The sequence below is a fragment of the Bombina bombina genome, chromosome 1 (genome assembly GCF_027579735.1).
Source record: "Bombina bombina isolate aBomBom1 chromosome 1, aBomBom1.pri, whole genome shotgun sequence".
Lineage (NCBI taxonomy): Eukaryota > Metazoa > Chordata > Amphibia > Anura > Bombinatoridae > Bombina > Bombina bombina.
Genome location: NC_069499.1, coordinates 802,062,559 through 802,089,377, shown reverse-complemented (window position 1 = coordinate 802,089,377; position 26,819 = coordinate 802,062,559). Strand labels below are relative to the sequence as shown.

The 26,819-nt window shown below is 38.7% G+C and overlaps 1 protein-coding gene across 1 annotated transcript in view; it reads left to right on the top strand.

Moving 5' to 3' along the window:
• The first annotated feature begins 6,651 nt into the window (after nt 1-6,651).
• Nucleotides 6,652-26,819, top strand: part of DBNDD1 (dysbindin domain containing 1) — a 35,675-nt gene continuing 15,507 nt past the window's right edge. Inside the window, exon 1 of the mRNA XM_053692192.1 lies at nt 6,652-6,889. Within this exon, the coding sequence (XP_053548167.1) occupies nt 6,859-6,889 (31 nt within the window). The 5' untranslated portion in view covers nt 6,652-6,858. The remainder of the gene's footprint in view (nt 6,890-26,819) is intronic.

The window sequence follows — 26,819 nt, the reverse complement described above, 5'->3', positions numbered from 1 at the left end:
GGTGTATATATAGCAAGTGTTTTTTGTCATTTTTTTATAAGCCTGATGAAACAGCTTGTTGCTGAGAAACGCGTCGCTTGATTTTATATATTTTAATGAAGTAAAGTTGATTATTTAAAAAAAAAAAACACTTGCTGTACTACTTTTTGGACCAATTGTTTTGGCCCATTGGAAATTTTGGAGTTTTGGTCTATGCTGCTTGCCTCATATAAGTCTGTTGGGTGACCATATTGATCCCTTCCTGCTCTATTGGCATCATTGGAGATGCTACAACATATGTGAGTATATATTGTACCACCCATAACATTTGCTCCATGGTTTAAACTGTACTAGGCCATATAGGCCCCTTTGTGTCTTTTTTGTATTTCATACTACAAAATATTCATTCCTTCCAAGAGGTCGGTCTGCTGGGTGACTGTTATAGATCCCAGACTGCTCCTACTGCACTATCTGGAGTGCTCTAATACACGCGAGTGTAATTTAACACACTACCATTATATATTTCCTTGGAACAAACAATATTGGGCCATGTGGCGCATCTGTCCTTTCTTCTAATTTTAGATTGTTGTCTTGGGATCCAGGCCGGGTCCTCTACAGATTGCTGCCAGTACCCACTACTTTCTTCTCATCAAGGGACTCTTTGCCCATTGTCTGATTGTTGCCAGCATCTTTTACCTTGTATATACAAGAGACTGATTTCTCACCTTAAACTGAGTGTAATTAATTCTATTAAGTGTTGGTGATATTGCATTTAATTTTATTGTGTTATACACTTTACCATTTACCATATTCATTGTGTTACCATATGTTGTTTTGTACTCATTAATTTTAGTTAGGAATAATCTTCCTAAAAAAATATTAATTTTCAGTTTATTGTATATACATTGAGGGCGCCCCCTATCTAGTAGAGTTGTATTAATTTGTTTTGTAATTTCCCCTATGGTTCTTGCACCCAGACCTGTCTGGGGTTAACTGCCTGTGACTCTGGGGACAGCACAGCTTCTTGTGAGTGCCAGTGAGCACCCAGGGCTGAGCATGTTGCAGGGTCATGGGATGTGTACCAGGTCCGGTCTAGGAGTACAGTCCCCTTCCGTGTTTTGTATATGACTGGGGTGATTACATAAGCCTGTGCACCCTTCACTTGTTCCCAGTTTGTTTGGATTGAGAGCTTGCATTTTGTGGCTGTTTTAGGGTCCCAGGTTTTTGGAAAGGGCCTTGACATGGTACCTGGGCTTGTCCCATTTGGCCAGATGCGGTAACTAAACTTTCCATTTTTGCTTTTAATCTTAGCTGAGAGCTTGCTAGTGAGTGCAGGGCTTTCTCTGTGTGTTATATATATATATATATATATATATATATATATACATACATATTTATACATACACATTCCGTTATCACTCACTAGCTCCATCGGAATGCCCCACCAGGCGAACAAGCTTTTGAGACAAGTGATAATTGATAACGGCCAGATTGGTGGTCTAATTCAGGGGTGCAATCTCCAAATACCTGGAATAGTAGTCGATCACAACCAGGTACTTCTTCCCATAAAGTTCGCACAAATCTGTGACTATCTTCTGCCACAGGCCTGCAGGCAGCAGGGTAGAAATTAAGGGCTCTCTTCTCTGAATAGGCCGGTGTTCCCGGCAAAAGGCACATTTTAACACGTGGCTTGCAATGTTGGTGCTGATCCCAGGCCACCATACCGCCGTAGCTGCCCTTTCTCTGCACTTTGTAATGTCCAAGTGGCCATCATGAATCCTGCTTAACATCTCCTGCCGCATGCTAACAGGAATAACAATGCGGTCTTGGAACAGCACTTAACCATCCAGCTCCATGAGCTGCGACCTCTCTGACTTATAAGAGCTCAAAGACATCCAGGCTGCCCGGCTCTCGGGCCAACCAATATAAATAGAGGTGTAACTAGAAAAATCTGGGCCCCGGTGCAAGAATTCATGAATGCCCCCCTCACCGGTACATTAGTTACAACACATTACTATATATATATATATATATATATATATATATATAACGCATAGAGGATTCACACTCTTAATGGGGCAGCCACCAGGGTGTCAGGATAGTCAAACTAAGTCTCCAGAGAGTGCATATATAAATAAATATAACTATATATATATATATATATATATATACACTAGAGACGCAACTCAAACTCACTATGTCCCAGGCCAAAGACTATGGCAGGGTCCCCTCTTTTGAACAGAACTTTTTTGGAAAGCACCATTAACACCCAGAATAATTCTTTATAAAACAGAGAATATATAAAGGTATTGATACATACATTAACATTTTCATTCTTATATTGTCACATTACAGCATATGAAAATAATGATGCAAAGGTACACATACACACACACGTACAAATATATACACACATATGCACGTGTATACATATAGACACAAACATATATATATATATATATATATATACACATACATATAAGCAAACATATACATACACACATCCATGCACACACAAACATATACACATACATGCACATACATATAAACGCAAACACACACATGCACATGAATACAAACACGCACATATACATACATATGCACAAACATATACACACACACAAATACATCCACACACACATGCCTGTACACACATAAACATACTTATGCAAAAACATAAACATACACACCCACAAATATACGCATATACACATACACTCACCCACACACACATACACACACATCTATAGATACATACACACATGCACACATACATATAAACATACTTATCAACACACATAAACCTACACACCAACAAATATACACATATACACATACACCATAAACACATATAAAAAACACACACATTCAGTTACCCTGTACTGATCTCAGGTTTCCTCTTTTCATAAGACATCTGACCTCAGATCATGGCAAGAGACAATCGGCTAGATTACGAGTTGCGTGTAAGGGTTAAAAAGCAGCGTTGAGAGGTCCCAACTCTGCTTTTTAACGCCTGCTGGTATTACGAGTCTTGAAATGACAGGCTCACCGCTCACTTTTTTAGCCAGACTCGGAAATACCGCAAATCCACTTACGTCAATTGCGTATCCTATATTTTCAATGGGACTTGCATAGCGCCGGTATTACGAGTCTAACCAAAAGTGAGCGGTAGACCCTCTCCTGTCAAGACTGGTACCGCATTTAAAAGTCAGTAGTTAAGAGTTTTATGGTACAACGCCGTAGCATAAAACTCTTAACTAAAGTGCTTAAAAGTACACTAACACCCATAAACTACCTATTAACCCCTAAACCGAGGCCCCCCCACATCGCAAACACTAAAATACATTTTTTAACCCCTAATCTACCGAACCGGACATCGCCACTACTATAATAAATATATTAACCCCTAAATCGCCACACTCCCGCATCACAAACACTAGTTAAATTATTAAAATTAACCCCTAATCTGCCTGCCCTAACATCGCCGACACCTACCTACATTTATTAACCCCTAATCTGCCGCCCCCAACGTCTCTGCCACTATAATAAAGTTATTAACCCCTAAACCTAAGTCTAACCCTAAACCTAACACCCCCTAACTGAAATATAATTTTAATAAATCTAAATAAAATTACTATCATTAACTAAATTATTCCTATTTAAAACTAAATACTTACCTGTAAAATAAACCCTAAGATAGCTACAATATAACTAATAATTACATTGTATCTAGTTTAGGGTTTATTTTTATTTTACAGGCAACTTTGTATTTATTTTAACTAGGTTCAATAGTTATTAAATAGTTATCAGCCAATAGAATGTGAGCTCAATCCTATTGGCTGATTGCATCAGCCAATAGGATTTTTTCTACCTTAATTCCGATTGGCTGATAGAATTCTATCAGCCAATCGGAATTGAAGGGACGCCATCTTGGATGACGTCATTTAAAGGAACCTTCATTCTTCAGTTGGACATCGTTTGAAGAGGATGCTCTGCGTCGGATGTCTTGAAGATGGAGCCGATCCGCGCCGGATGGATGAAGATAGAAGACTTCTGCCCGTCTGGAGGACCTCTTCTTCCCGGCTTGGATGAAGACTTCTGCCCGTCTGGAGGACCACTTCGCCCGGCTTCGTTGAGGACTTCGGCCCGGTTGGGTGAAGACCTCTCAAGGTAGGGTGATCTTCAAGGGGTAAGTGTTAGGTTTTATTAAAGGGGTATTGGGTGGGTTTTAGAGTAGGGTTGGGTGTGTGGGTTTTAAGGTTGGGGGAGTATTGTACGTTTTTTTACAGGTAAAAGAGCTGATTACTTTGGGGCAATGCCCCGCAAAAGGCCCTTTTAAGGGCTATTTGTAATTTAGTATAGGGTAGGGCTTTTTATTATTTTGGGGGGCTTTTTTTATTTTATTAGGGGGATTAGATTAAAAAACTTGTAATTATTTTATTATTTTCTGTAATTTAGTGTTTTGTTTTTTTCATACTTTAGATAATTGTATTTAATTGTATTTAGTTTAGGGAATTAATTTAATTATAGTGTAGTGTTAGGTGTAATTGTAACTTAGGTTAGGTTTTATTTTACAGGTAAATTTGTCTTTATTTTAACTAGGTAGTTATTAAATAGTTAATAACTATTTAATAACTATTGTACCTAGTTAAAATAAATACAAAGTTGCCTGTAAAATAAAAATAAATCCTAAGGTAGCTACAATGTAACTATTAGTTATAGTGTAGCTATCTTAGGGTTTATTTTATAGGTAAGTATTTAGTTTTAAATAGGAATAATTTAGTTAATTGTAGATATTTTATTTAGATTTGTTTAAATTATATTTAAGTTAGGGGGGGTTAGGGTTAGACTTAGGTTTAGGGGTTAAGAACTTTAATATAGTGGCGGCGATGTTGGGGACGGCAGATTAGGGGTTAATAAGTGTAGGTAGGTGGCGGCGACATTGGGGGCGGCAGATTAGGGGTTAATAAATATAATGTAGGTGTCAGTGATATTGGGGGTAGCAGATTAGGGGTTAATAAGTATAATGTAGGTGGCCGCGGTGTCCGGAGCGGCAGATTAGGGGTTAATAATATAATGTAGGTGTCGGTGATGTCGGGGCGGCAGATTAGGGGTTAATAAGTATAATATTAGGGGTGTTTAGACTCGGGGTTCATGTTAGGGTGTTAGGTGTAGACATAAAATGTATTTCCCCATAGGAATCAATGGGGCTGTGTTAAGAGCTGAACGCTGCTTTTTTGCAGGTGTTAGGTTTTTTTTCAGCCGGCTCTCCCCCATTGATTCCTATGGGGAAATCGTGCACGAGCACGTTTTGCCAGCTCACCGCTACCGTAAGCAGCGCTGGTATTGAGGTGAGATGTGGAGCAAAATTTTGCTCTACGCTCACTTTTCTGCGGCTATCGCCGGGTTTCTAAAAACCCGTAATACCAGCGTTGTCTGCAAGTGAGCGGTGAGGGAAAACTGCTCGTTAGCACCGCATCCCTGTTACCGCAAAACTCGTAATCTAGGTGATTATGTTAAAGGGAAAAAAAAACAATAGTATTATGAGATGGGCTCACTCACATACTCACTGGTTTCAGGCTAGCAAACAAGAGGGAGTAACTGCACAGCCTAGCAAACTAACTAGAGCACTTGCCTCAGCTAACTGCTAGATTTCTGGATAGAGCTTTCTTTTTTGTTTCCTACTTTTTTTTACAGAAAAGCCAAAGTTTAGCAACCTCTAAAGGCGAAGAAAAGAACTGTGGCCCCATAAATAAGCAACTATAAAATAGTTGTGTGCTGGAATAGTGGCAGGGCCCCTTAAAGGAAGGGCCCAGTCGCAATGGCGAACCCTGTGACCCTGTAGGTACACTCCTGATTTATAGTTAGTACCAGGGCCAGACTGGGAAATCAGACCAGCCCTGGAAATTTTTGAAGACTAGCCCTGGTCCCAGCCTCCACACCCCCAGCCATCCTACACCGTCCTAGCCTCCCCACCCCCTTACCTTGCCTGCCAACCTAGTTGTTCTAAAGGGCCACACAGGCCCCCACACCCTTGCAGGGGTGGAGCAGCCTTGAATAAATGCACACAAGGCTCACTCCACAACCTCCCTGCCTAAAGGATGTGGCCTTGTGGCGCTGTCAGCCCACTGGGAAAACTCTCAGTATCCACCCGTGCTAACCTAAGTGCGCCACTTGTAATCTAGCCCATGTCAGTAAAATACCATCAGGGTGTCAGCTCTAATGTTCTGTGTGTTCTCTCTATAAGTTGATTTCTTTATTATTTGTTGTTCTTATATTTCCAAAGATTTGCTGCATTTGTAATTAGTAAAACTGGATTTTAAAATAAATTCCTGAAAACAGCCCCTGTTTTTTATCAAATCTAATGACATTTAGGTGCTGCAGTCAGGGTACTTAGGTTAAGAAACACTGATCTACATGACAGAGACATGTACTGCATCCTACATTTATACTGATCTGCATGATACAGAACTGTGCTTTTGAGTGTGTAAACTCATCTGGCCAGTATACATATATCTCTCTGCAATGAGCCATGGCAGAATTCAGCATGCAGCTCTAGAGGAGTTTGCTTCCCCTCCCATCTTACTAATCTAGGCGTTTTGCCAGCTCCGATAAACACACACACTCACACACATATACACATCTGTGATACTCGGAGACACATCTCCCTCCCCTCTCAGTCTCTCACTCCCTCTGCCTGCTCATTTGCAATGCAAGGCTCACTTATCACTGGGTCTCTTAGGCTGGAGATGTGTGTCTGCGGTGCACATCACCCAGCTTGCTGCATGCTGCAGGGAGGAGGCTCTGTCTGATGCTGCCCTGTGCCCTGTCTCTTCCTGCCCAGCTGAATAAGGGTGCAATCCCTGGCACAGTGTCTGGATGGAACCCCAGCAAGGGCCTGGTATCTCAGGTGAGCCTTATGTGTACAGGGGGAATGATGCAAAGGCAAGATACCACACTCGGAGAAAAATAAGTTATACAAGTGTATCTTTTTCTTTAGAGTGTGACAAATTTGCATTGATGCTCTAACTTTAAATGATCACACTTTGCAGAGCAGTGCTGCATTACTAACATGGTAACTGTGTCACTGTTTATAAGGATATCAATGCCCTGAAAAGCAGAACTAAACCCACTTATATATCTTTAATCCTTTTGGCAAAAAGATCATGACTTCACTCTTACAGAGGTCATTTTTATTTATTTATTTATATTTTTTGTACAATTTATTATATAATTGTGGGACATTTTAATAATTAAATTGTAGCTATTTCTTTTTACAACTTTGCCGGTAATTTCTTTGCAGCTTTATTAATTTATTTATAAATAAAGGACACTTAAAATCGGTTACATTTAAAATGACAGACTCTGCAAATGTATTGTTACTATAGACTCATTGTGCAGCAATCTTAACCTAGGCCCAGAAAGTTTGTGTCACTAAACTAATAATACATAAAATAAATATATATATACAATTCTGTCAAATAATGTTACACAATGTAAATGCTCTGATACATATATGTGATAAATCCTGTATGTTATTTATTTGGGGTAGGTACACTAATGAGTATGAAACAACAGAAAAGAAAAAAAACAATGTTCTAGAAAAATAAAATGAAATGATAATAAAAAAACAACAACAAAAAAACACCCTTGTGGTTTTAAATACCAGTCCTCAGTTCATTCTAAATTGACAAAATCAAACCAAATTCCCAGAGGGATAATTAAATGTAAAGTTTGTACTATAGTGCATTTATGCTGACTATGAAAGATTGATAGACCATTTCTGCTGACATGCAGTACAAGCATATATCAATGCCTTTGCGGAAATAAAGCACTATTCTGAAAAAAACATATAATAAGTAAGTATATCTACTATAAACCGATTGTCAATAATAATTATTCAAAATTATTCAATATTGAAAAAGTGATAAGAAAAAAACCCTGATGGATATAACTTAGTGTAACAATGATTAAAAACTGCAGTAAAATTGCTTCACAGCACCAGGTTATTAAAACTGTCTATAGCTCAGTGCAAGACGTATTATGGTGCAAAATGTATGTTAGCAGGCCTGGTGCTAAGCATATCTGCTGAATACTCTAATAACTTGACAAAACGTGCAGTGATGTTTGCTGTGATTGACAGGTGACCCCTGGAGATTGTATGTAGTGTCAGATATAGAAAAAGTGACATGCAGATTTAAAAAAAAAAAAATCCCCAGTGTGCAAAGCTTTGTAAGATTTCCTATTAATCCCTGGAGCACAGTCATCAGCTGTAGCTGGGGAGGAGATTTAGAGGAGAAGGAATAGTGTACAAAAGACAGTAGCTGCAACTCGTTTTACTCTAATTACTTTATGTCAATGAAATGACCCCAAATTATCACACAGTTTCTTGGCATTAGTATTCAAAATGTGCATATGGCTGATACCCACACTTCACCAAGGAGCAACATCTGTCTTCTTTCTAAGGAGGAGGAGGGGAAATCTGAGGATGTCAGGGGCAACTAAGCTAGCTCACCTGAGAATAGTTTGAGACACACCTAGAGATTTATTGGAAGAGATATCAAATTCCTAAGGGATGAGCAAAATACAACAACAACTTCAGCATGACAATTGCATTTGCTATAGATATAAAGGAGGTGGCAACTGGAGACACTCAAGTCAAAATTAAACTGTCATGATTCAGATAGAACAGCAATTTTAAACAATTTTCCAATTTATTTCTGTTAACAAAAGGTGCACAGTATTTTATATTTAAACACAAAGGGTATAACCCAATAGGGGGCGCTAGTATGAATAATATACAATATATATGTGTGCCTACGTGGTAATATATAAATATTTCAGACCATTAATCGGCAGATTACTGGTATGGCATAGATACAATACTGGTGTGTGTGAGCACACTACTATATACCACAGTCCTGGATCAAAGGTGGAAAACAAAAGACAGTAAGTCCAAGGAAGTCCAATATGGTACAGGTATCTGTCTTCTATGAAGGCAGCACTCGATCTTCACCCTCCAAAGGTTAATAAATCTAAAATCAAACACAAGGAAAGAGGCGCCGTATGTGTGAATCTGAAACAGCCAACATCACATATAAAACATGTGCAGGGTACTCACAATCTGGAAAGGCACTCTGGTGTGCCTATAGGAGCGGGCTGGTATTCACAGCACACCAGCTGGCTGATCTGGCAATCCCTGGTATCCAAGGTAGAAGATTCTGTGTCTAGACTGATGGTGTATGATGTGTCCAGCAATATGGAAGCAGGAGCTAGGTGCAAAACAAAGGCACACCACTGTGTGAATCTGCAAGTGTATACTGGTAAATTTGCAATCTGTGCAGGGTACTCACATACTGTGGCGGCACTCAGTTGTGCCAATAGAGGCAGGCTGGCTTTCTCAGCAACCCAGCTGGCTGTACAGGGAATGATGCAGGAAGATCCACAGCATTCAGAATGAACAGGTAGCTCAGGAATAATCAATTGCAATGAGGTTTATATGATTAAAAAAGATTTAATAAAATTATCAACAGTTAAAAATACATATATCCCTCATATACAATAAGTAAAAATCATGCAACGCGTTTCTCGGTATAAACCGTTTCTTCAGGCATGTATTCTATCTCTGCATGTACGTCTTATAAAGATCTGAGCTACCTGTACTGCCCCTCCCTTCCTACCAAAAAGGACCAATCATAGAAGCCCTTTGTTTAATTGCCCATTATTTGATGCACCTGCACACTTCTCATCCCTTATCCTGATAGGTTTATTGGGCTTGTACAAGTGTTATGGTCACTAGAAGGAAAAGTACTATAAATGTTTATTACAAATAAACCCAATTATAGATCATGATATCGTGACTGTATGTTTAATGATATTACATATACAATCCCCAGATGATGTGATACCTCATTGAATCTGATATTAGCCTCAAAGAGTAAAAAACACATATTCGTACCTGTCTGCTGATGCTTGTCATCGTGCGTAACTGAAATATAATAATATGTACAATAAGCCGCATTTCCCTAATAGTTTTTCTATGTCTCACTGTATGTTTTCATAACTGTTAGCCTAATTTAACCATTTTGTGTTATGTGGAGAACCGCCACCCCGGATTATAACAAATAAGCGATCTCCTGTAATTGTTTGGCGTCTGACGTAAGCGCACGCCATAGGCTGATCGGCTCCAGCTTTCGGACCAATCCTGGATGTTAGCCGCTGCACACCCCCACTATAGTGTATCAGCCGATTTTCAGATTCGTAACAATGAATCGAAGCACTCAGTTGGTGTCCCCAGTACACACAACACGCTGCACGCATTATCAGCGCCTGCCCATGTAACAATCAGATTCTAAGACTAAATGCTGCTCCCGCACAAGTACCGACAGAGGGGATGTCTCTCCCATCCGCGGTCAAACTACAAAAGGACACGCCTCTCCATTACGTCACGGAGCTGTCAAAAAACTACCGTGAGCCCTCCCATATATGAATGCACTCGATCAAATGTGGCATCCATCGACAACAAGAGAGACACTCATAAAGATATGTACACATATTTCGCTACACGAGTCCACAAGTGTATCTCCTCCCGGTGTCCCAATATCTGGGCTCCAATCCAAAGCGGGACATAAGGAGACCCCCTGGGCGTGAACAGGACCACCATATTAGGTGGTCTATGCCGATAGTCAATGTACTCTCAGCTCACTATTATTTGTAATAAATGTTCATAACATGTGTGAAAATCTAATAGAATTAGAACTACTAACTAGCCTGTGTTGTATTGTGTAACAACATTTGCTAACAATATAAAATGTACTGTGTGTAAAAAATTGCTAACCTATTGATAACCTTAATCATAAAGATATAATTTCCTATCATTCCTCTATCCCTCAACACTCCTAACCCTACCAGTGCCATTAAAGTGTTACTGAAATGGTCATTAATCAGAAAACTATATGCATATGACCATAATAAACAGTACTCACATATTGTGATCCATAGACAGTGCTCACATATTGTGATCCATAATTGTAAGTATATATAATCTCATACCCTACTCCTCCTACTTGGACAGTGCTAACCATACTAGTGCTAATAATTAAAGTGATACTCAGATTGTCATAAGACCTTATCGATAATTGTCATGTAAAAGATGACATAGTGATACAATATAAATAAACACATACTTTTAACCTATCCCATATTGGCAATAAATTATATATCATATAAAAACAATAAGAGAGGCATCCTGATCATATTTGACCGACATGATCCTCAAAAATAGAAATGAAAATAAAATTAAAGTGGTACCTAAAACATTCATCAGCAATAGCTGTGGTAGTGAAAACTAAGATTTTTCATAGTGGTGTATACTAAATCTAAAGTGATCTATAAAGAGAAAGCTTGTGAGTTAAATGGGTGTGACGGAATCTGTGTGACATACTATTCTCATTGTTTATCCCCAATTAATGATATGTTGTATATGGGTGTAGCCCTATATAGCTACATAAATCAATATATTTAAATATGTGTATATAGAGAAGTGAGCAAGTATCAACATAGGATTAAACTCCGGTTCACAAAGATATGCACAATATCATACAAAGCTCGCAGTATCTATCACTTCATTTAGACCTAATGGGAACAACGTTTTGATCCTATAGATCCAGTAGGTCTCTCTCTGTCTGAGTCGTGAAAACCTATTATATGTGCGGCTAGGTGGAATGCTTTCTAATGGGGTGATTTTAAATCTACATCTCCCTGCGGTGTGTTCCTGGCAAACATGCCTAGGTACACTATGTTTCATTAATTTGTTTTTAATATTTCTAAGGTGTTCGCTCCACCTGATTCTTATTTTTCTGCAGGTTCTTCCAATATATTGGACCCCACATTCGCAGGTAAGTACATATATCACATATGAAGAATCACAAGTTATTCTAGAGGTTATCTGATGTTGTTCTCCCGTTGTGAACGATTTTACATTCAAAGCTTTATGGGTAATATACTCACACATAAAGCAACGGGTCTTACCACACCTAAAACTGCCCTTAAGTAGATGTCGAGTGGCCGTCACTTCAGATTTCTTTGAGGTATTTTTCTGCGTTATACGTTTGGATAACATAACCACTTTACTGGGTGCTAGTTTTTGTTTTAGGGTGGGTGCCCTTCGATATACAATTTTAGGTCGTCCCGGTAATGTCTTTTTCAAAACAGGGTCTCTCATAAGGAGTGGCCAATGTTTTTCTAAGATTTTCCCTATAGCTTTATAATTAGAGTTGTATTGGGTCACAAAAAGAGGGATCTCCTTCAATGAGTCCCCTTGTTTTTTCTCATCATTGTTTTTTGTTGACAACAACAATTTAGTACGATTGAGTTCTCTGGCCCTTTCGTAGCTATTAGTTACCAGTTGTAATGGGTAGCCTTTCTCTAAAAATCTAGACTTAAGTGTTTGGGATTGTTCATCATACTTGTCAATGGAGGAGCAATTACGTCTTATTCTACAAAACTGGCTAAAAGGGATATTTTTCTTCCAGTTTAGTAAGTGGTTGCTGCCAAAGTGTAAGAAATTGTTGCAGTCAACTTGTTTGAAATAAGTTGCAGTGCAAACATTACCCTCAGTGTCCCATGTGAGGCTTAAATCCAAAAATTCTATTGTAGATTGCTGAATGTTGGAGGTAAAGCCAATACCCATGTTATTATTGTTAAGATGTACTACAAATTCTTTCGCCTCAGCAATGGAGCCATCAAAAATAAACAAGAGATCGTCTATGTACCGGCCGTAGAACACCAGATTGCCCCACCAATTAGAGTCATATATATACAGCTTTTCAAAATGGCCCATAAACAGATTAGCAAAACTGGGGGCAAATCTGGTGCCCATGGCCGTACCCTTGATCTGTAAATAAAATTCGTCTTGAAACTGAAAATAATTATGATGTAAAATAAAATCAATCAGTGTAAGTAAATATTCCTTTTGTGTTTTGGGCATATAGATGTCTCCTTCTAGATATAGACTAGTGGTGAATAACCCTATCTCATGCGTGATGTTGGAATATAAAGATCCTACATCACACGACACCCATAGGATGTTGGTCTTCCTATTAAGTTTGATCTGTGATAACTTATCCAATAGATCTTTGGTGTCTTTGGATAAGGGTTATTCACCACTAGTCTATATCTAGAAGGAGACATCTATATGCCCAAAACACAAAAGGAATATTTACTTACACTGATTGATTTTATTTTACATCATAATTATTTTCAGTTTCAAGACGAATTTTATTTACAGATCAAGGGTACGGCCATGGGCACCAGATTTGCCCCCAGTTTTGCTAATCTGTTTATGGGCCATTTTGAAAAGCTGTATATATATGACTCTAATTGGTGGGGCAATCTGGTGTTCTACGGCCGGTACATAGACGATCTCTTGTTTATTTTTGATGGCTCCATTGCTGAGGCGAAAGAATTTGTAGTACATCTTAACAATAATAACATGGGTATTGGCTTTACCTCCAACATTCAGCAATCTACAATAGAATTTTTGGATTTAAGCCTCACATGGGACACTGAGGGTAATGTTTGCACTGCAACTTATTTCAAACAAGTTGACTGCAACAATTTCTTACACTTTGGCAGCAACCACTTACTAAACTGGAAGAAAAATATCCCTTTTAGCCAGTTTTGTAGAATAAGACGTAATTGCTCCTCCATTGACAAGTATGATGAACAATCCCAAACACTTAAGTCTAGATTTTTAGAGAAAGGCTACCCATTACAACTGGTAACTAATAGCTACGAAAGGGCCAGAGAACTCAATCGTACTAAATTGTTGTTGTCAACAAAAAACAATGATGAGAAAAAACAAGGGGACTCATTGAAGGAGATCCCTCTTTTTGTGACCCAATACAACTCTAATTATAAAGCTATAGGGAAAATCTTAGAAAAACATTGGCCACTCCTTATGAGAGACCCTGTTTTGAAAAAGACATTACCGGGACGACCTAAAATTGTATATCGAAGGGCACCCACCCTAAAACAAAAACTAGCACCCAGTAAAGTGGTTATGTTATCCAAACGTATAACGCAGAAAAATACCTCAAAGAAATCTGAAGTGACGGCCACTCGACATCTACTTAAGGGCAGTTTTAGGTGTGGTAAGACCCGTTGCTTTATGTGTGAGTATATTACCCATAAAGCTTTGAATGTAAAATCGTTCACAACGGGAGAACAACATCAGATAACCTCTAGAATAACTTGTGATTCTTCATATGTGATATATGTACTTACCTGCGAATGTGGGGTCCAATATATTGGAAGAACCTGCAGAAAAATAAGAATCAGGTGGAGCGAACACCTTAGAAATATTAAAAACAAATTAATGAAACATAGTGTACCTAGGCATGTTTGCCAGGAACACACCGCAGGGAGATGTAGATTTAAAATCACCCCATTAGAAAGCATTCCACCTAGCCGCACATATAATAGGTTTTCACGACTCAGACAGAGAGAGACCTACTGGATCTATAGGATCAAAAGGTTGTTCCCATTAGGTCTAAATGAAGTGATAGATACTGCGAGCTTTGTATGATATTGTGCATATCTTTGTGAACCGGAGTTTAATCCTATGTTGATACTTGCTCACTTCTCTATATACACATATTTAAATATATTGATTTATGTAGCTATATAGGGCTACACCCATATACAACATATCATTAATTGGGGATAAACAATGAGAATAGTATGTCACACAGATTCCGTCACACCCATTTAACTCACAAGCTTTCTCTTTATAGATCACTTTAGATTTAGTATACACCACTATGAAAAATCTTAGTTTTCACTACCACAGCTATTGCTGATGAATGTTTTAGGTACCACTTTAATTTTATTTTCATTTCTATTTTTGAGGATCATGTCGGTCAAATATGATCAGGATGCCTCTCTTATTGTTTTTATATGATATATAATTTATTGCCAATATGGGATAGGTTAAAAGTATGTGTTTATTTATATTGTATCACTATGTCATCTTTTACATGACAATTATCGATAAGGTCTTATGACAATCTGAGTATCACTTTAATTATTAGCACTAGTATGGTTAGCACTGTCCAAGTAGGAGGAGTAGGGTATGAGATTATATATACTTACAATTATGGATCACAATATGTGAGCACTGTCTATGGATCACAATATGTGAGTACTGTTTATTATGGTCATATGCATATAGTTTTCTGATTAATGACCATTTCAGTAACACTTTAATGGCACTGGTAGGGTTAGGAGTGTTGAGGGATAGAGGAATGATAGGAAATTATATCTTTATGATTAAGGTTATCAATAGGTTAGCAATTTTTTACACACAGTACATTTTATATTGTTAGCAAATGTTGTTACACAATACAACACAGGCTAGTTAGTAGTTCTAATTCTATTAGATTTTCACACATGTTATGAACATTTATTACAAATAATAGTGAGCTGAGAGTACATTGACTATCGGCATAGACCACCTAATATGGTGGTCCTGTTCACGCCCAGGGGGTCTCCTTATGTCCCGCTTTGGATTGGAGCCCAGATATTGGGACACCGGGAGGAGATACACTTGTGGACTCGTGTAGCGAAATATGTGTACATATCTTTATGAGTGTCTCTCTTGTTGTCGATGGATGCCACATTTGATCGAGTGCATTCATATATGGGAGGGCTCACGGTAGTTTTTTGACAGCTCCGTGACGTAATGGAGAGGCGTGTCCTTTTGTAGTTTGACCGCGGATGGGAGAGACATCCCCTCTGTCGGTACTTGTGCGGGAGCAGCATTTAGTCTTAGAATCTGATTGTTACATGGGCAGGCACTGATAATGCGTGCAGCGTGTTGTGTGTACTGGGGACACCAACTGAGTGCTTCGATTCATTGTTACGAATCTGAAAATCGGCTGATACACTATAGTGGGGGTGTGCAGCGGCTAACATCCAGGATTGGTCCGAAAGCTGGAGCCGATCAGCCTATGGCGTGCGCTTACGTCAGACGCCAAACAATTACAGGAGATCGCTTATTTGTCATAATCCGGGTGGCGGTTCTCCACATAACACAAAATGGTTAAATTAGGCTAACAGTTATGAAAACATACAGTGAGACATAGAAAAACTATTAGGGAAATGCGGCTTATTGTACATATTATTATATTTCAGTTACGCACGATGACAAGCATCAGCAGACAGGTACGAATATGTGTTTTTTACTCTTTGAGGCTAATATCAGATTCAATGAGGTATCACATCATCTGGGGATTGTATATGTAATATCATTAAACATACAGTCACGATATCATGATCTATAATTGGGTTTATTTGTAATAAACATTTATAGTACTTTTCCTTCTAGTGACCATAACACTTGTACAAGCCCAATAAACCTATCAGGATAAGGGATGAGAAGTGTGCAGGTGCATCAAATAATGGGCAATTAAACAAAGGGCTTCTATGATTGGTCCTTTTTGGTAGGAAGGGAGGGGCAGTACAGGTAGCTCAGATCTTTATAAGACGTACATGCAGAGATAGAATACATGCCTGAAGAAACGGTTTATACCGAGAAACGCGCTGCATGATTTTTACTTATTGTATATGAGGGATATATGTATTTTTAACTGTTGATAATTTTATTAAATCTTTTTTAATCATATAAACCTCATTGCAATTGATTATTCCTGAGCTACCTGTTCATTCTGAATGCTGTGGATCTTCCTGCATCATTCCCTGTACAGCCAGCTGGGTTGCTGAGAAAGCCAGCCTGCCTCTATTGGCACAACTGAGTGCCGCCACAGTATGTGAGTACCCTGCACAGATTGCAAATTTACCAGTATACACTTGCAGATTCACACAGTGGTGTGCCTTTGTTTTGCACCTAGCTCCTGCTTCCATATTGCTGGACACATCATACACCATCAGTCTAGACACAGAATCTTCTACCTTGGATACCAGGGATTGCCAGATCAGCCAGCTGGTGTGCTGTGAATACCAGCCCGCTCCTATAGGCACACCAGAGTGCCTTTCCAGATTGTGAGTACCCTGCACATGTTTTATATGTGATGTTGGCTGTTTCAGATTCACACATACGGCGCCTCTTTCCTTGTGTTTGATTTTGTATTTTATATTTACACTTTTTGAGTCACCAGCTCCTACTGAGCATGTGCAAGAATTCACAGAATATAAATATATGCATTTGTGATTGGCTGATGGCTGTCACATGATGCAGTGGGAGTGGAAATATACATAAAAAATCTACTTATTTGAAGTTCAAACTAAGTACTGTTGCATTGTCTTTTTATTGTGCATGTGTTGTTTATGCAAATCTACTGTATTTACTGGTCTTTTAATGGTGGAGCTTGGTTGCACATTATTATTATTAATAAAACACACTTGATACAAAGAACCAGCATACTATATTAGACAAGGGCACAATAAAAATATGGAACAGGTATATAGTGAAGTGACAGGTACTTCTTGTGAATTTCTAACCATGCCCTTCCAGGGATCACAGTCCTGCCAATAACAATACTACCAAAAGGGGTGGGGACAAGAGGAGCAAATTCTGCCCCCTAGAATATTGCTCTTGATATCCAAGCATGAGCGCCCACTTTAGTCACTTTATTGATGCCAATGAGCCATCACTTTTATAACAATATGCAGCTCAACAGGCAGCTCTCTAGATTACACTGCAGGTACCTGAAGGAGAGTTGCCGCACATGTGCAGACATAGATATCAGCAACGGAATGTAGTGAAAGACAGATTTCAACATAGCAGCACCCATGACTAGAGGGAGGCACCACCTTCTGCTATGCATCTTCCACAACTTTGTGCCCAATTGTTTTGACCTGTAGTGCTTTAATTAGTGCTTATTAAAGATCAAATAAACCTGCCATTTTGTACCAAAACTCACATATAGACATATTTAGACATGTAGTTGTATATATATATATATACATACACATTATAGCCCTTTGCAGTCAAACACCTTGTCATATACCAGATTATTTTGAACCCCTGTTGTTTAACACATTACCCTCTACGCGAGGTCTTCAGTCACGCTAACCAGAAGAGCGTAAAATGCGATTGCGCTCTTGTGATTGTGTTTACTTTCAACTTGTAATACAAACGCTATTTCCAACTTGCCCAAAAAGCCGAAAAGAGATGATATCGCTTGCGTTCAACAGATAGCGCGCCACTTGTAGTTTAGCCTGAATGGCAATAATAGGAGTGGTGCCTAAGAGCTCAACCTCCTGAGTCTCTGATACCCAGCCACAAATATTGTGAGGTATGTAAGAGCAAATGGTAAATTAAGATTTCCCTGTTATGTAATGCCACCCCAACCACCTAGCTACACCTAAACAATTTTGGACAGAGTCCATTTGTGGAGCTACAATTTGAGTTGAAATAGTATAATATCTTTATTCAGTCACACTCCAGGTGAAGTATAGGAGATTTGGTATTCATCAGCAGTCTATATTTATAAGGCCTTTAGATTATTATTATTTTTTTTTTTTTAGGACTCTTGGGCCCCTCAATAAAGACTGGGCCCAGGGCAACTGCCCCTTTTGCCCTGTGTTAAAGACGGTCCTGATTAGAATATCTAAAGAATGAAGCAAATTACATAATAGAAGTAAATTGGAATGTTGTTTAAAATTGGATTCTCTATCTGAATCATGAAAGAACATTTTTGGGTTTCATGTCCCTCACAGTTCATTGCAGAGTGATAGATTTCACATCTCTCTGGGATTCTAGCACATGTTTTACCCCTAGCCTGCAGTACTAGCACACTGGTACCCAGGTAACAATGCAGTAGTTGCATTGTGGCAGCCACAATAAATAAGCAGTATACCAGAGATTTTCCTAGTGCCTACACTACGTTGTTATAACCAATCAAAATGGAAGGCCATAATATAGATTAAGATGAGTAGAGCAGTGTTTTTCAACTAGTGTGCCGTGAGAGATCCTCAGGTGTGCCGTGGTAAACTGACAACAGTGTGACATATTTTTTAAATTTTACTTGTTTTGATGTGACAGGCTCATCAGGCAGACAGGCAGGCATCATTTACAGCCATGACATATTGACATTCATTCACAGACAATCATTATGATTCTTTGTGAATGAATGTCAATATGTCATGTATAGTTTGTAGGCATGGCATGACAGCAGAGTACAGTATGTATGTGTGTGTGTATATAGTATGTGTGTATATATATATATATATATATATATATATATATATATATATATATATATATATATATATAAATATATACTGGATTTTTAATGTAAAAAAGTGTGCCACAGCAAAAAAAAGGTTGAAAATCACTGGAGTAGAGGAAGCAAAATACTCACTGTGTCATTGCCATTGTCTAAACCCAGGCCTGCATTTATAATTTATTATGCCTTTTCTGAAATCCTATGCATACCATCCTAAAATAGATGGAGTATTCCTTAAAGGGACATTCTAAAGTAAACATTGTATTCTGTAATTTATTAGAGCAGGTCATTTTCTCTTACAGATTGTATCTCACTATGGCTTAGTTTCCATTGCTGTTGTAAATTGTTTAAAGTGATGGTAACATGAAGCATCTCCATAGACTTTAAAGGTGATACTTGTTACTAGCATCAGTTTACAATAACAATCAAAACTAGGCTTATATGTTTAACCACCGTAAAGGGTTACAAGGAAAATATACTTAGACAAGCAGCTAAAAGTTAAAGGGACATAAAACCCAAACCTTTTCACACATGATTTAGGTGGAGCATACAATTTTAATGAGCTTTACAATTTACTTTGATTATCTAATTTGTTACATTCTCTTGGTATCCTTTGTTGAAAAGCATACCTAGGTATGCTCAGGAGCTGCTGATTGGTGGCTGCACATATATGCCTCATGTTATTAGCTCACACATGTGCATTGCACAAAGGATAACAAGAGAATAAAGCAAATTGGATAATAGAAGTAAATTAGAACGTTTTTAAAATGTTATTCTTTTTTCGGAATCACAAAAGAAAAACTGTGGATATTATGTCCCTTTAATTTTATTTAAAGATGCTGTAGGAATAGCTTTTCAAATTGGCTTGGTTCTCTCCTCACAACACTGATGGGTTGGATTGGTGTTCAAATTATCATTTTAGGTGGTAAAAGTAGCTGTATCAAATGAAAAATAAAGGTAAAGGAGCTATTTGAAATTAAATACAATCCAGCAGGTAAAATAGATTATTGGGAACACATTAAAGGAGAGGAAATTGTACATTGGCCCTTTAAACACATACGGCTAGATTACGAGTTTTGTCGGTAAGGCTGTGTGGGGCTAACGAGCAGTTTATGCTCACCGCTCACCTACAGACAATGCTGGTATTACGTTTTTGTTTTTTTTAAACCCGGCGTTAGCGCAGAAAAGTGAGCGTTGAGCAAAATTTTGCTCAACATCTCACCTCAATACCAGCGCTGCTTACGGTATCGGTGAGCTGGCTAAACGTGCTCGTGCACAATTTCCCCATAGGAATCAATGGGGCAGAGCTGGCTGAAAAAAAACCTAACACCTGCAAAAAAGCAGCGTTCAGCTCCTAACGCAGCCCCATTGATTCCTATGGGGAAATACTTTTATGTCTACACCTAACACCCTAAAATGAACCCCTAATCTTACACTTATTAACCCCTAATCTGCCGCCCCCGACATTGCAGACACCTACATTATATTATTAACCCCTAATCTGCTGCTCCGGACACCGCCTCAACCTACATTATAGTTATGAACCCCTAACCTGCTGCCCCCAACATCACCAACACCTACATTATATTTATTAACCCCTAATCTGCCACCCCCAATGTCGCCGCAACCTAACTACAATTATTAACCCCTAATCTGCCGCCCACAACGTCGCCACCACTATATTAAATGTATTAACCCTAAACCTAAGTCTAACCCTAACCCTAACACCCCTCTAACTTAAATATAATTTAAATAAATCTAAATAAAATTACTACAATTAACTAAATTATTCCTATTTAAAACTAAATACTTACCTATAAAATAAACCCTAAACTAGCTACAATATAACTAATAATTACATTGTATCTAGTTTAGGGTTTATTTTTATGTTACAGGCAACTTTGTATTTATTTTAACTAGGTACAATAGTTATTAAATAGTTATTAACTATTTAATAACTACCTAGTTAAAATAAAGACAAATTTACCTGTAAAATAAATCCTAACCTAAGTTACAATTACACCTAACACTACACTATAATTAAATTAATTACCTAAACTAAATACAATTAAATACAATTTAAAACAATTATCTAAAGTATGAAAAAAACACTAAATTACAGAAAATAATTACAATTTTTTAAAATAATTACACCTAATCTAATCCCCCTACTAAAATAAAAAAGCCCCCCAAAATAATAAAAATCCCTACCCTATACTAAATTACAAATAGCCCTTAAAAGGGCTTTTTGCGTGCATTGCCCCAAAGTAATCAGCTCTTTTACCTGTAAAAAAAAGTACAATACCCCCCCCAACATTAAAACCCACCACCCACACACCCAACCCTACTCTAAAACCCACCCAATCCCCCCTTAAAAAAAACCTAACACTAACCCCTTGAAGATCACCCTACCTTGAGAAGTCTTCACCCAGCCGGGACGAAGTCCTCCACGAAGCCGGGCAGAAGTGGTCCTCCTGACGGGCAGAAGTCTTCATCGAAGCCGGCCAGAAGAGGTTCTCCAGACGGGCAGAAGTCTTCATCCAGGCGGCATCTTCTATCTTCATCCATCTGGCGCGGAGCGGCTCCATCTTCAAGACATCCGACGCGGAGCATCCTCTTCCAACGAAGTCCAACTGAAGAATGAAGGTTCCTTAAAATTATGTCATCCAAGATAGCGTCCCTTGAATTCCGATTGGCTGATAGAATTCTATCAGCCCATCGGAATTAAAGGGACATTATACACTCATTTTTTATTTGAATAAATGTTTTGTAGATGATCTATTTATATAGTCCATGAATTTTTTTTTTTTTTTTTTAAATGTTTAGTTTTGCTTATTTTTAAATAACATTGCTCTGATTTTCAGACTCCTAACCGAGCCCCAAAGTTTTATGGGAATACCGTCAGCTACCTTCTCCAGCTTGCTCCTGTTTGTGTAAAGGGTCTTTTCATATGCAAAAAAAAGGGGGAGGGGGGAAAGTGTCTTATTTCCCACTTGCAGTGGGCTTTCCACCTACCTTTTCAACAAAGCTTAACTGAAAGTTTCTAAGTAAGTTTTTAAACAGTTTTATACTGGATTTTTATATTGGTCTCTGTGCATCTTATTCTTTATAGTAGTGTCTATTACATGCACTTATATAAAAATGAGTGTATACTGTCCCTTTAAGGTAGAAAAAAATTGAAGTTGGATCAGCCAATAGAATGCAAGCTCAATCCTATTGGCTGATTGCATCAGCCAATAGGATTTTTTCTACCTTAATTCCGATTGGCTGATAGAATTCTATCAGCCAATCGGAATTCAAGGGACGCCATCTTGGATGACGTCATTTAAAGGAAACTTCATTCTTCAGTTGGACTTCGTTGGAAGAGGATGCTCCGCGTCGGATGTCTTGAAGATGGACTCGCTTCACTCTGGATGGATGAAGATAGAAGATGCCACCTGGATGAAGACTTCTGCCCGCCTAGAGGACCTCTTCTGGCCGGCTTCGATGAAGACTTCTGCCCGGCTTCGTGGAGGACTTCGGCCCAGCTGGGTGAAGACTTCTCAAGGTAGGGTGATCTTCAAGGGGTTAGTGTTAGGTTTTATCAAGGGGGGATTGGGTGGGTTTTAGAGTAGGGTTGGGTGTGTGGGTTTTACTGTTGGGGGGGTATTGTACTTTTTTTTACAGGTAAAAGAGCTGATTACTTTGGGGCAATGCCCCGCAAAAAGCCCTTTTAAGGGCTATTTGTAATTTAGTATAGGGTAGGGATTTTTATTATTTTGGGGGCTTTTTTATTTTAGTAGGGGGATTAGATTAGGTGTAATCAGTTTAACAAACTTGTAATTATTTTATTATTTTCTTTAATTTAGTGTTTGTTTGTTTTTTGTACTTTAGATAATTTTATTTAATTGTAATTAATTGTATTTAGTTTATTTAATTAATTTAATTATAGTGTAGTGTTAGGTGTAATTGTAACTTATGTTAGGTTTTATTTTACAGGTGCATTTGTCTTTATTTTAACTAGGTAGTTATTAAATAGTTAATAACTATTTAATAACTATTGTACCTAGTTAAAATAAATACAAACTTGCCTGTAAAATAAAAATAAACCCTAAGCTAGCTACAATGTAACTATTAGTTATATTGTAGCTAGCTTAGGGTTTATTTTAGAGGTAAGTATTTAGTTTTAAATAGTAATAATTTAGTTAATTGTAGTAATTTTATTTAGATTTATTTAAATTATATTTAAGTTAGGGGGGTGTTAGGGTTAGACTTAGGTTTAGGGGTTAATACATTTAATATAGTGGCGGCGACGTTGGGGGCGGCAGTTTAGGGGTTAATAATATTTAACTAGTGTTTGCGAGGCGGGAGTGCGGCGGTTTAGGGGTTAATATATTTATTAAAGTGGCGGCGATGTCCGGTTTGGCAGATTAGGGGTTAAAATTTTAATTTTACTGTTTGCGATGTGGGGGGCCTTGGTTTAGGGGTTAATAGGTAGTTTATGGGTGTTAGTCTACTTTTTAGCACTTTAGTTAAGAGTTTTATGCTACGGCGTTAGCCCATAAAACTCTTAACTACTGACTTTCAAATGCGTTAGGGATCTTGGAGGTAGAGAGTGTACCGCTCACTTTGAGGACGACTCGTAATACCGGCGTTAGGAAAATCCCATTAAAAATATAGGATACGCAATTGACGTAAATAAATTACGGTATGTTCGAGTCGCGGAAAAAAAGTACACCTGTACCTGCAAGACTCATAATACCAGCGGGCGTTAAAAAGCAGCGTTGGGACCTCTCAACGCTGCTTTTTAACCCTAACGCAAGACTTGTAATCTAGGCGATAGTTATTGCAGCTCTTGGGCAGCCAATCAGAAGTGGTAGTCATACATAGCTATCTTAATTGGCTGTTTCCTGCCCTGGAGCTACAATGCTTGTGACTGTTGTGAGGAACTGTACCTATGTTTTTAAAACCTTTACAGCAGTTAAAGTGAAAGTTAATTTTATGCCTAAACATTAATGCCATCCATTAATCTTATAAACACTAATGCAGTCGCTAACTTTTTTTTAGGCAATTCCATGTTATTTTTGATATAATCATTATTTTTATCACATACCGTTTTTTCACATCCTCCGCCCACCTACTCATTTCCTGCTTTTTCTCTTGTACACGTAAGAGTGGTCCCACCCGCTCTTATGTGTTCATCCGTGCGCGTTCCAGTAAAGCCTCCTTTATTGCGCATGCTTTAAAATACGATCTCTGCGCATGCATTAAATTCTTACAATCGCTATGTTCCTATGCCGGAACGTCAATCAGAAATGTTCGCTAATGAAGAGAATGCGCATGCGTGTCTCATGAACGCGCTTCTATAGAGGCAGAGAATTCCATGAGACACGCATGCATATTTTTAATTGTGGGCGTATAGTGAGTCTGTTGGGATGCCAGTGGTGGGCCCATGAAAATAATTATCAAGATATTCATCATTTCAAAATAAAAATTGTTTTTATATCCAGGCAGACTGACAACAAGATAACATAGCGGTTTGAAAGGTACATTTATAAGTTTAATAGTAAAGATTTAAAAAAATTATGAATTAAAGTCAAACTAATTTTCTATGTGCTTTGCGATGCGGCATAGGGGTGCATGATAGTTTACTTTTCCTTTAAATGCATAGAAGACTAGAGTAAGTAATGCAATACAGAATACTCTTTAAAACTGTATATAAATCACATTATCTTTTCTAAACATACTATAAAATAATAAAGAACCAGTAAATACAGTAGATTTGCATAATCAACAAATGCATAACAAAAAGACAATGCAAGAGAACTTAGTCTGAACTTCATATGAGTTGTAGATTTTTTTTTCTGAAAAATTTCAGAGTTATGTTTATTTCCACTCCCCCTGTACCATGTGATAGCAATCAGTTAATCACAAATGCATATAGTATAGTCTGAATTCTTGCACATGCTCAGTAGGAGCTGGTGACTCAAAGAGTGTAAATATAAAAAGACTGCACATTTTGTTAATGGAAGTAAATTGGAAAGTTGTTTAATTGTTGCTCTATCTGAATCATGAAGTTTAATTTTCACTTGAGTGTCCCTTTAACAATCAAACTGAAGATATTGTACTAAAAACCTGATTTGTAAGTTTAACATTTAGTGTGATTTTTTTTTTTTAAATAAGTTTAGCTGGGGGGCGGAGCTAGCCACAGCACTGAGGAGACGTGCAGACCTTGAGCTCCTGAGTTTAAAAGTTATAAAAAGGATATAAACTGAATTTGGCTATACCTAAACTAGCTAACTTACTGAAGTTTACAGAATACCAGCTCCCTTCTGCAGTTTAGGTTCTAAATTTGCTTCTAAACCGTTAAATCAAAGCTATACGCTTGACTGTATAAATCATTGAGGGCAAACTCGCTACTTATTCGACAGGACTGTTGCCTGCTGTGATCTGGAGGGCTGGGGATCCACTCCGGATCTATTGGAACTTGATTTACCAGCGAAGAGGGATAATTGAATAGCCCTTGTGAGGCAGACAAAGGACCTGCACGGCTGTTAAAGTGACATTCCTGCCTGTGTGCAGCTGCAAAGGACCTTTCTCTCCGGAGGGTCGGGGCTCTGCTCCGGAGACCCAGCTGAGGTCTTTGGCTGTCCTTGCCGGTTTCCACCTTTCGCATTTCGCTTTGCAAGGCTCCGGAGGGCCGGGGATCCGCTCCGGAGCATACATGCAGTCACTCACCTGCTTACCGGGCCTTAACGAGGGCTCTAAAAAACTTCACCGGACATACCCGCATAGGCCCGCCTGTTGGTGCTTACCTGGGATGCAAGCCTGAAGACAACAGCCGACACTGCCTACGTAGCTTACCGGGCAGAAGATCTAGTTCCGGCCTGCACAGACGGACCTTCGGCTTGGCCATAAAGAGACCCTGGGCCTCCTCATCACGCAGCTCCCTGGCAAGGGCGCGAACGGCCACCATCTAGGGCCTCCGCGTTCTCCCATAGGCAGCCTCACCACAGACGAAGTGTACAGCTGGCAGACCACTTTTCCTGTTATTGCGGCCAAACGGCTTGCGACTTCTTGGCCTACAACTTCAGCCCTGAGCAGCACAGCTGATAGCCAGGGGCTATTTGATGATACCTGCAGTTCTCCCACACTACAAGGACTTGCTGATTAGGCCTCACCCACGTGGATGCTTCAGGTAAAGGTCTCTTGTTATATTGCATCCACAAACTGGTTTTCCCATTCTCATCCACATTTCTAAGCCCCTGCAAAATTGCCCTGAGGTGCTCTCTCCACATTTTTGGCTATACAAGACCCCCACTGGGACATACTTATGACTTGCCATTTTGCATCTTAGTGACATTTTATTCATTCCTGGGGGGCCCTAGTTGGAGCTTTATGGATCCCATATGAGCATTCTACAAAGAGAGACAACATTGCAAAGAATTGTTCACTGACTTCCACATGTTTAGGCCAACAGTTTAAGTGTAATCTCCCCCAGGGATAAATTCGCTACTTAGTTTGTTTGGGAAGCAACCCTTTGGGTTACAGGGTGGCTCTACTGAAGGTACAGGATGCTGTGTCAGCTTATATGTCTCTGCTGCCCAAGCA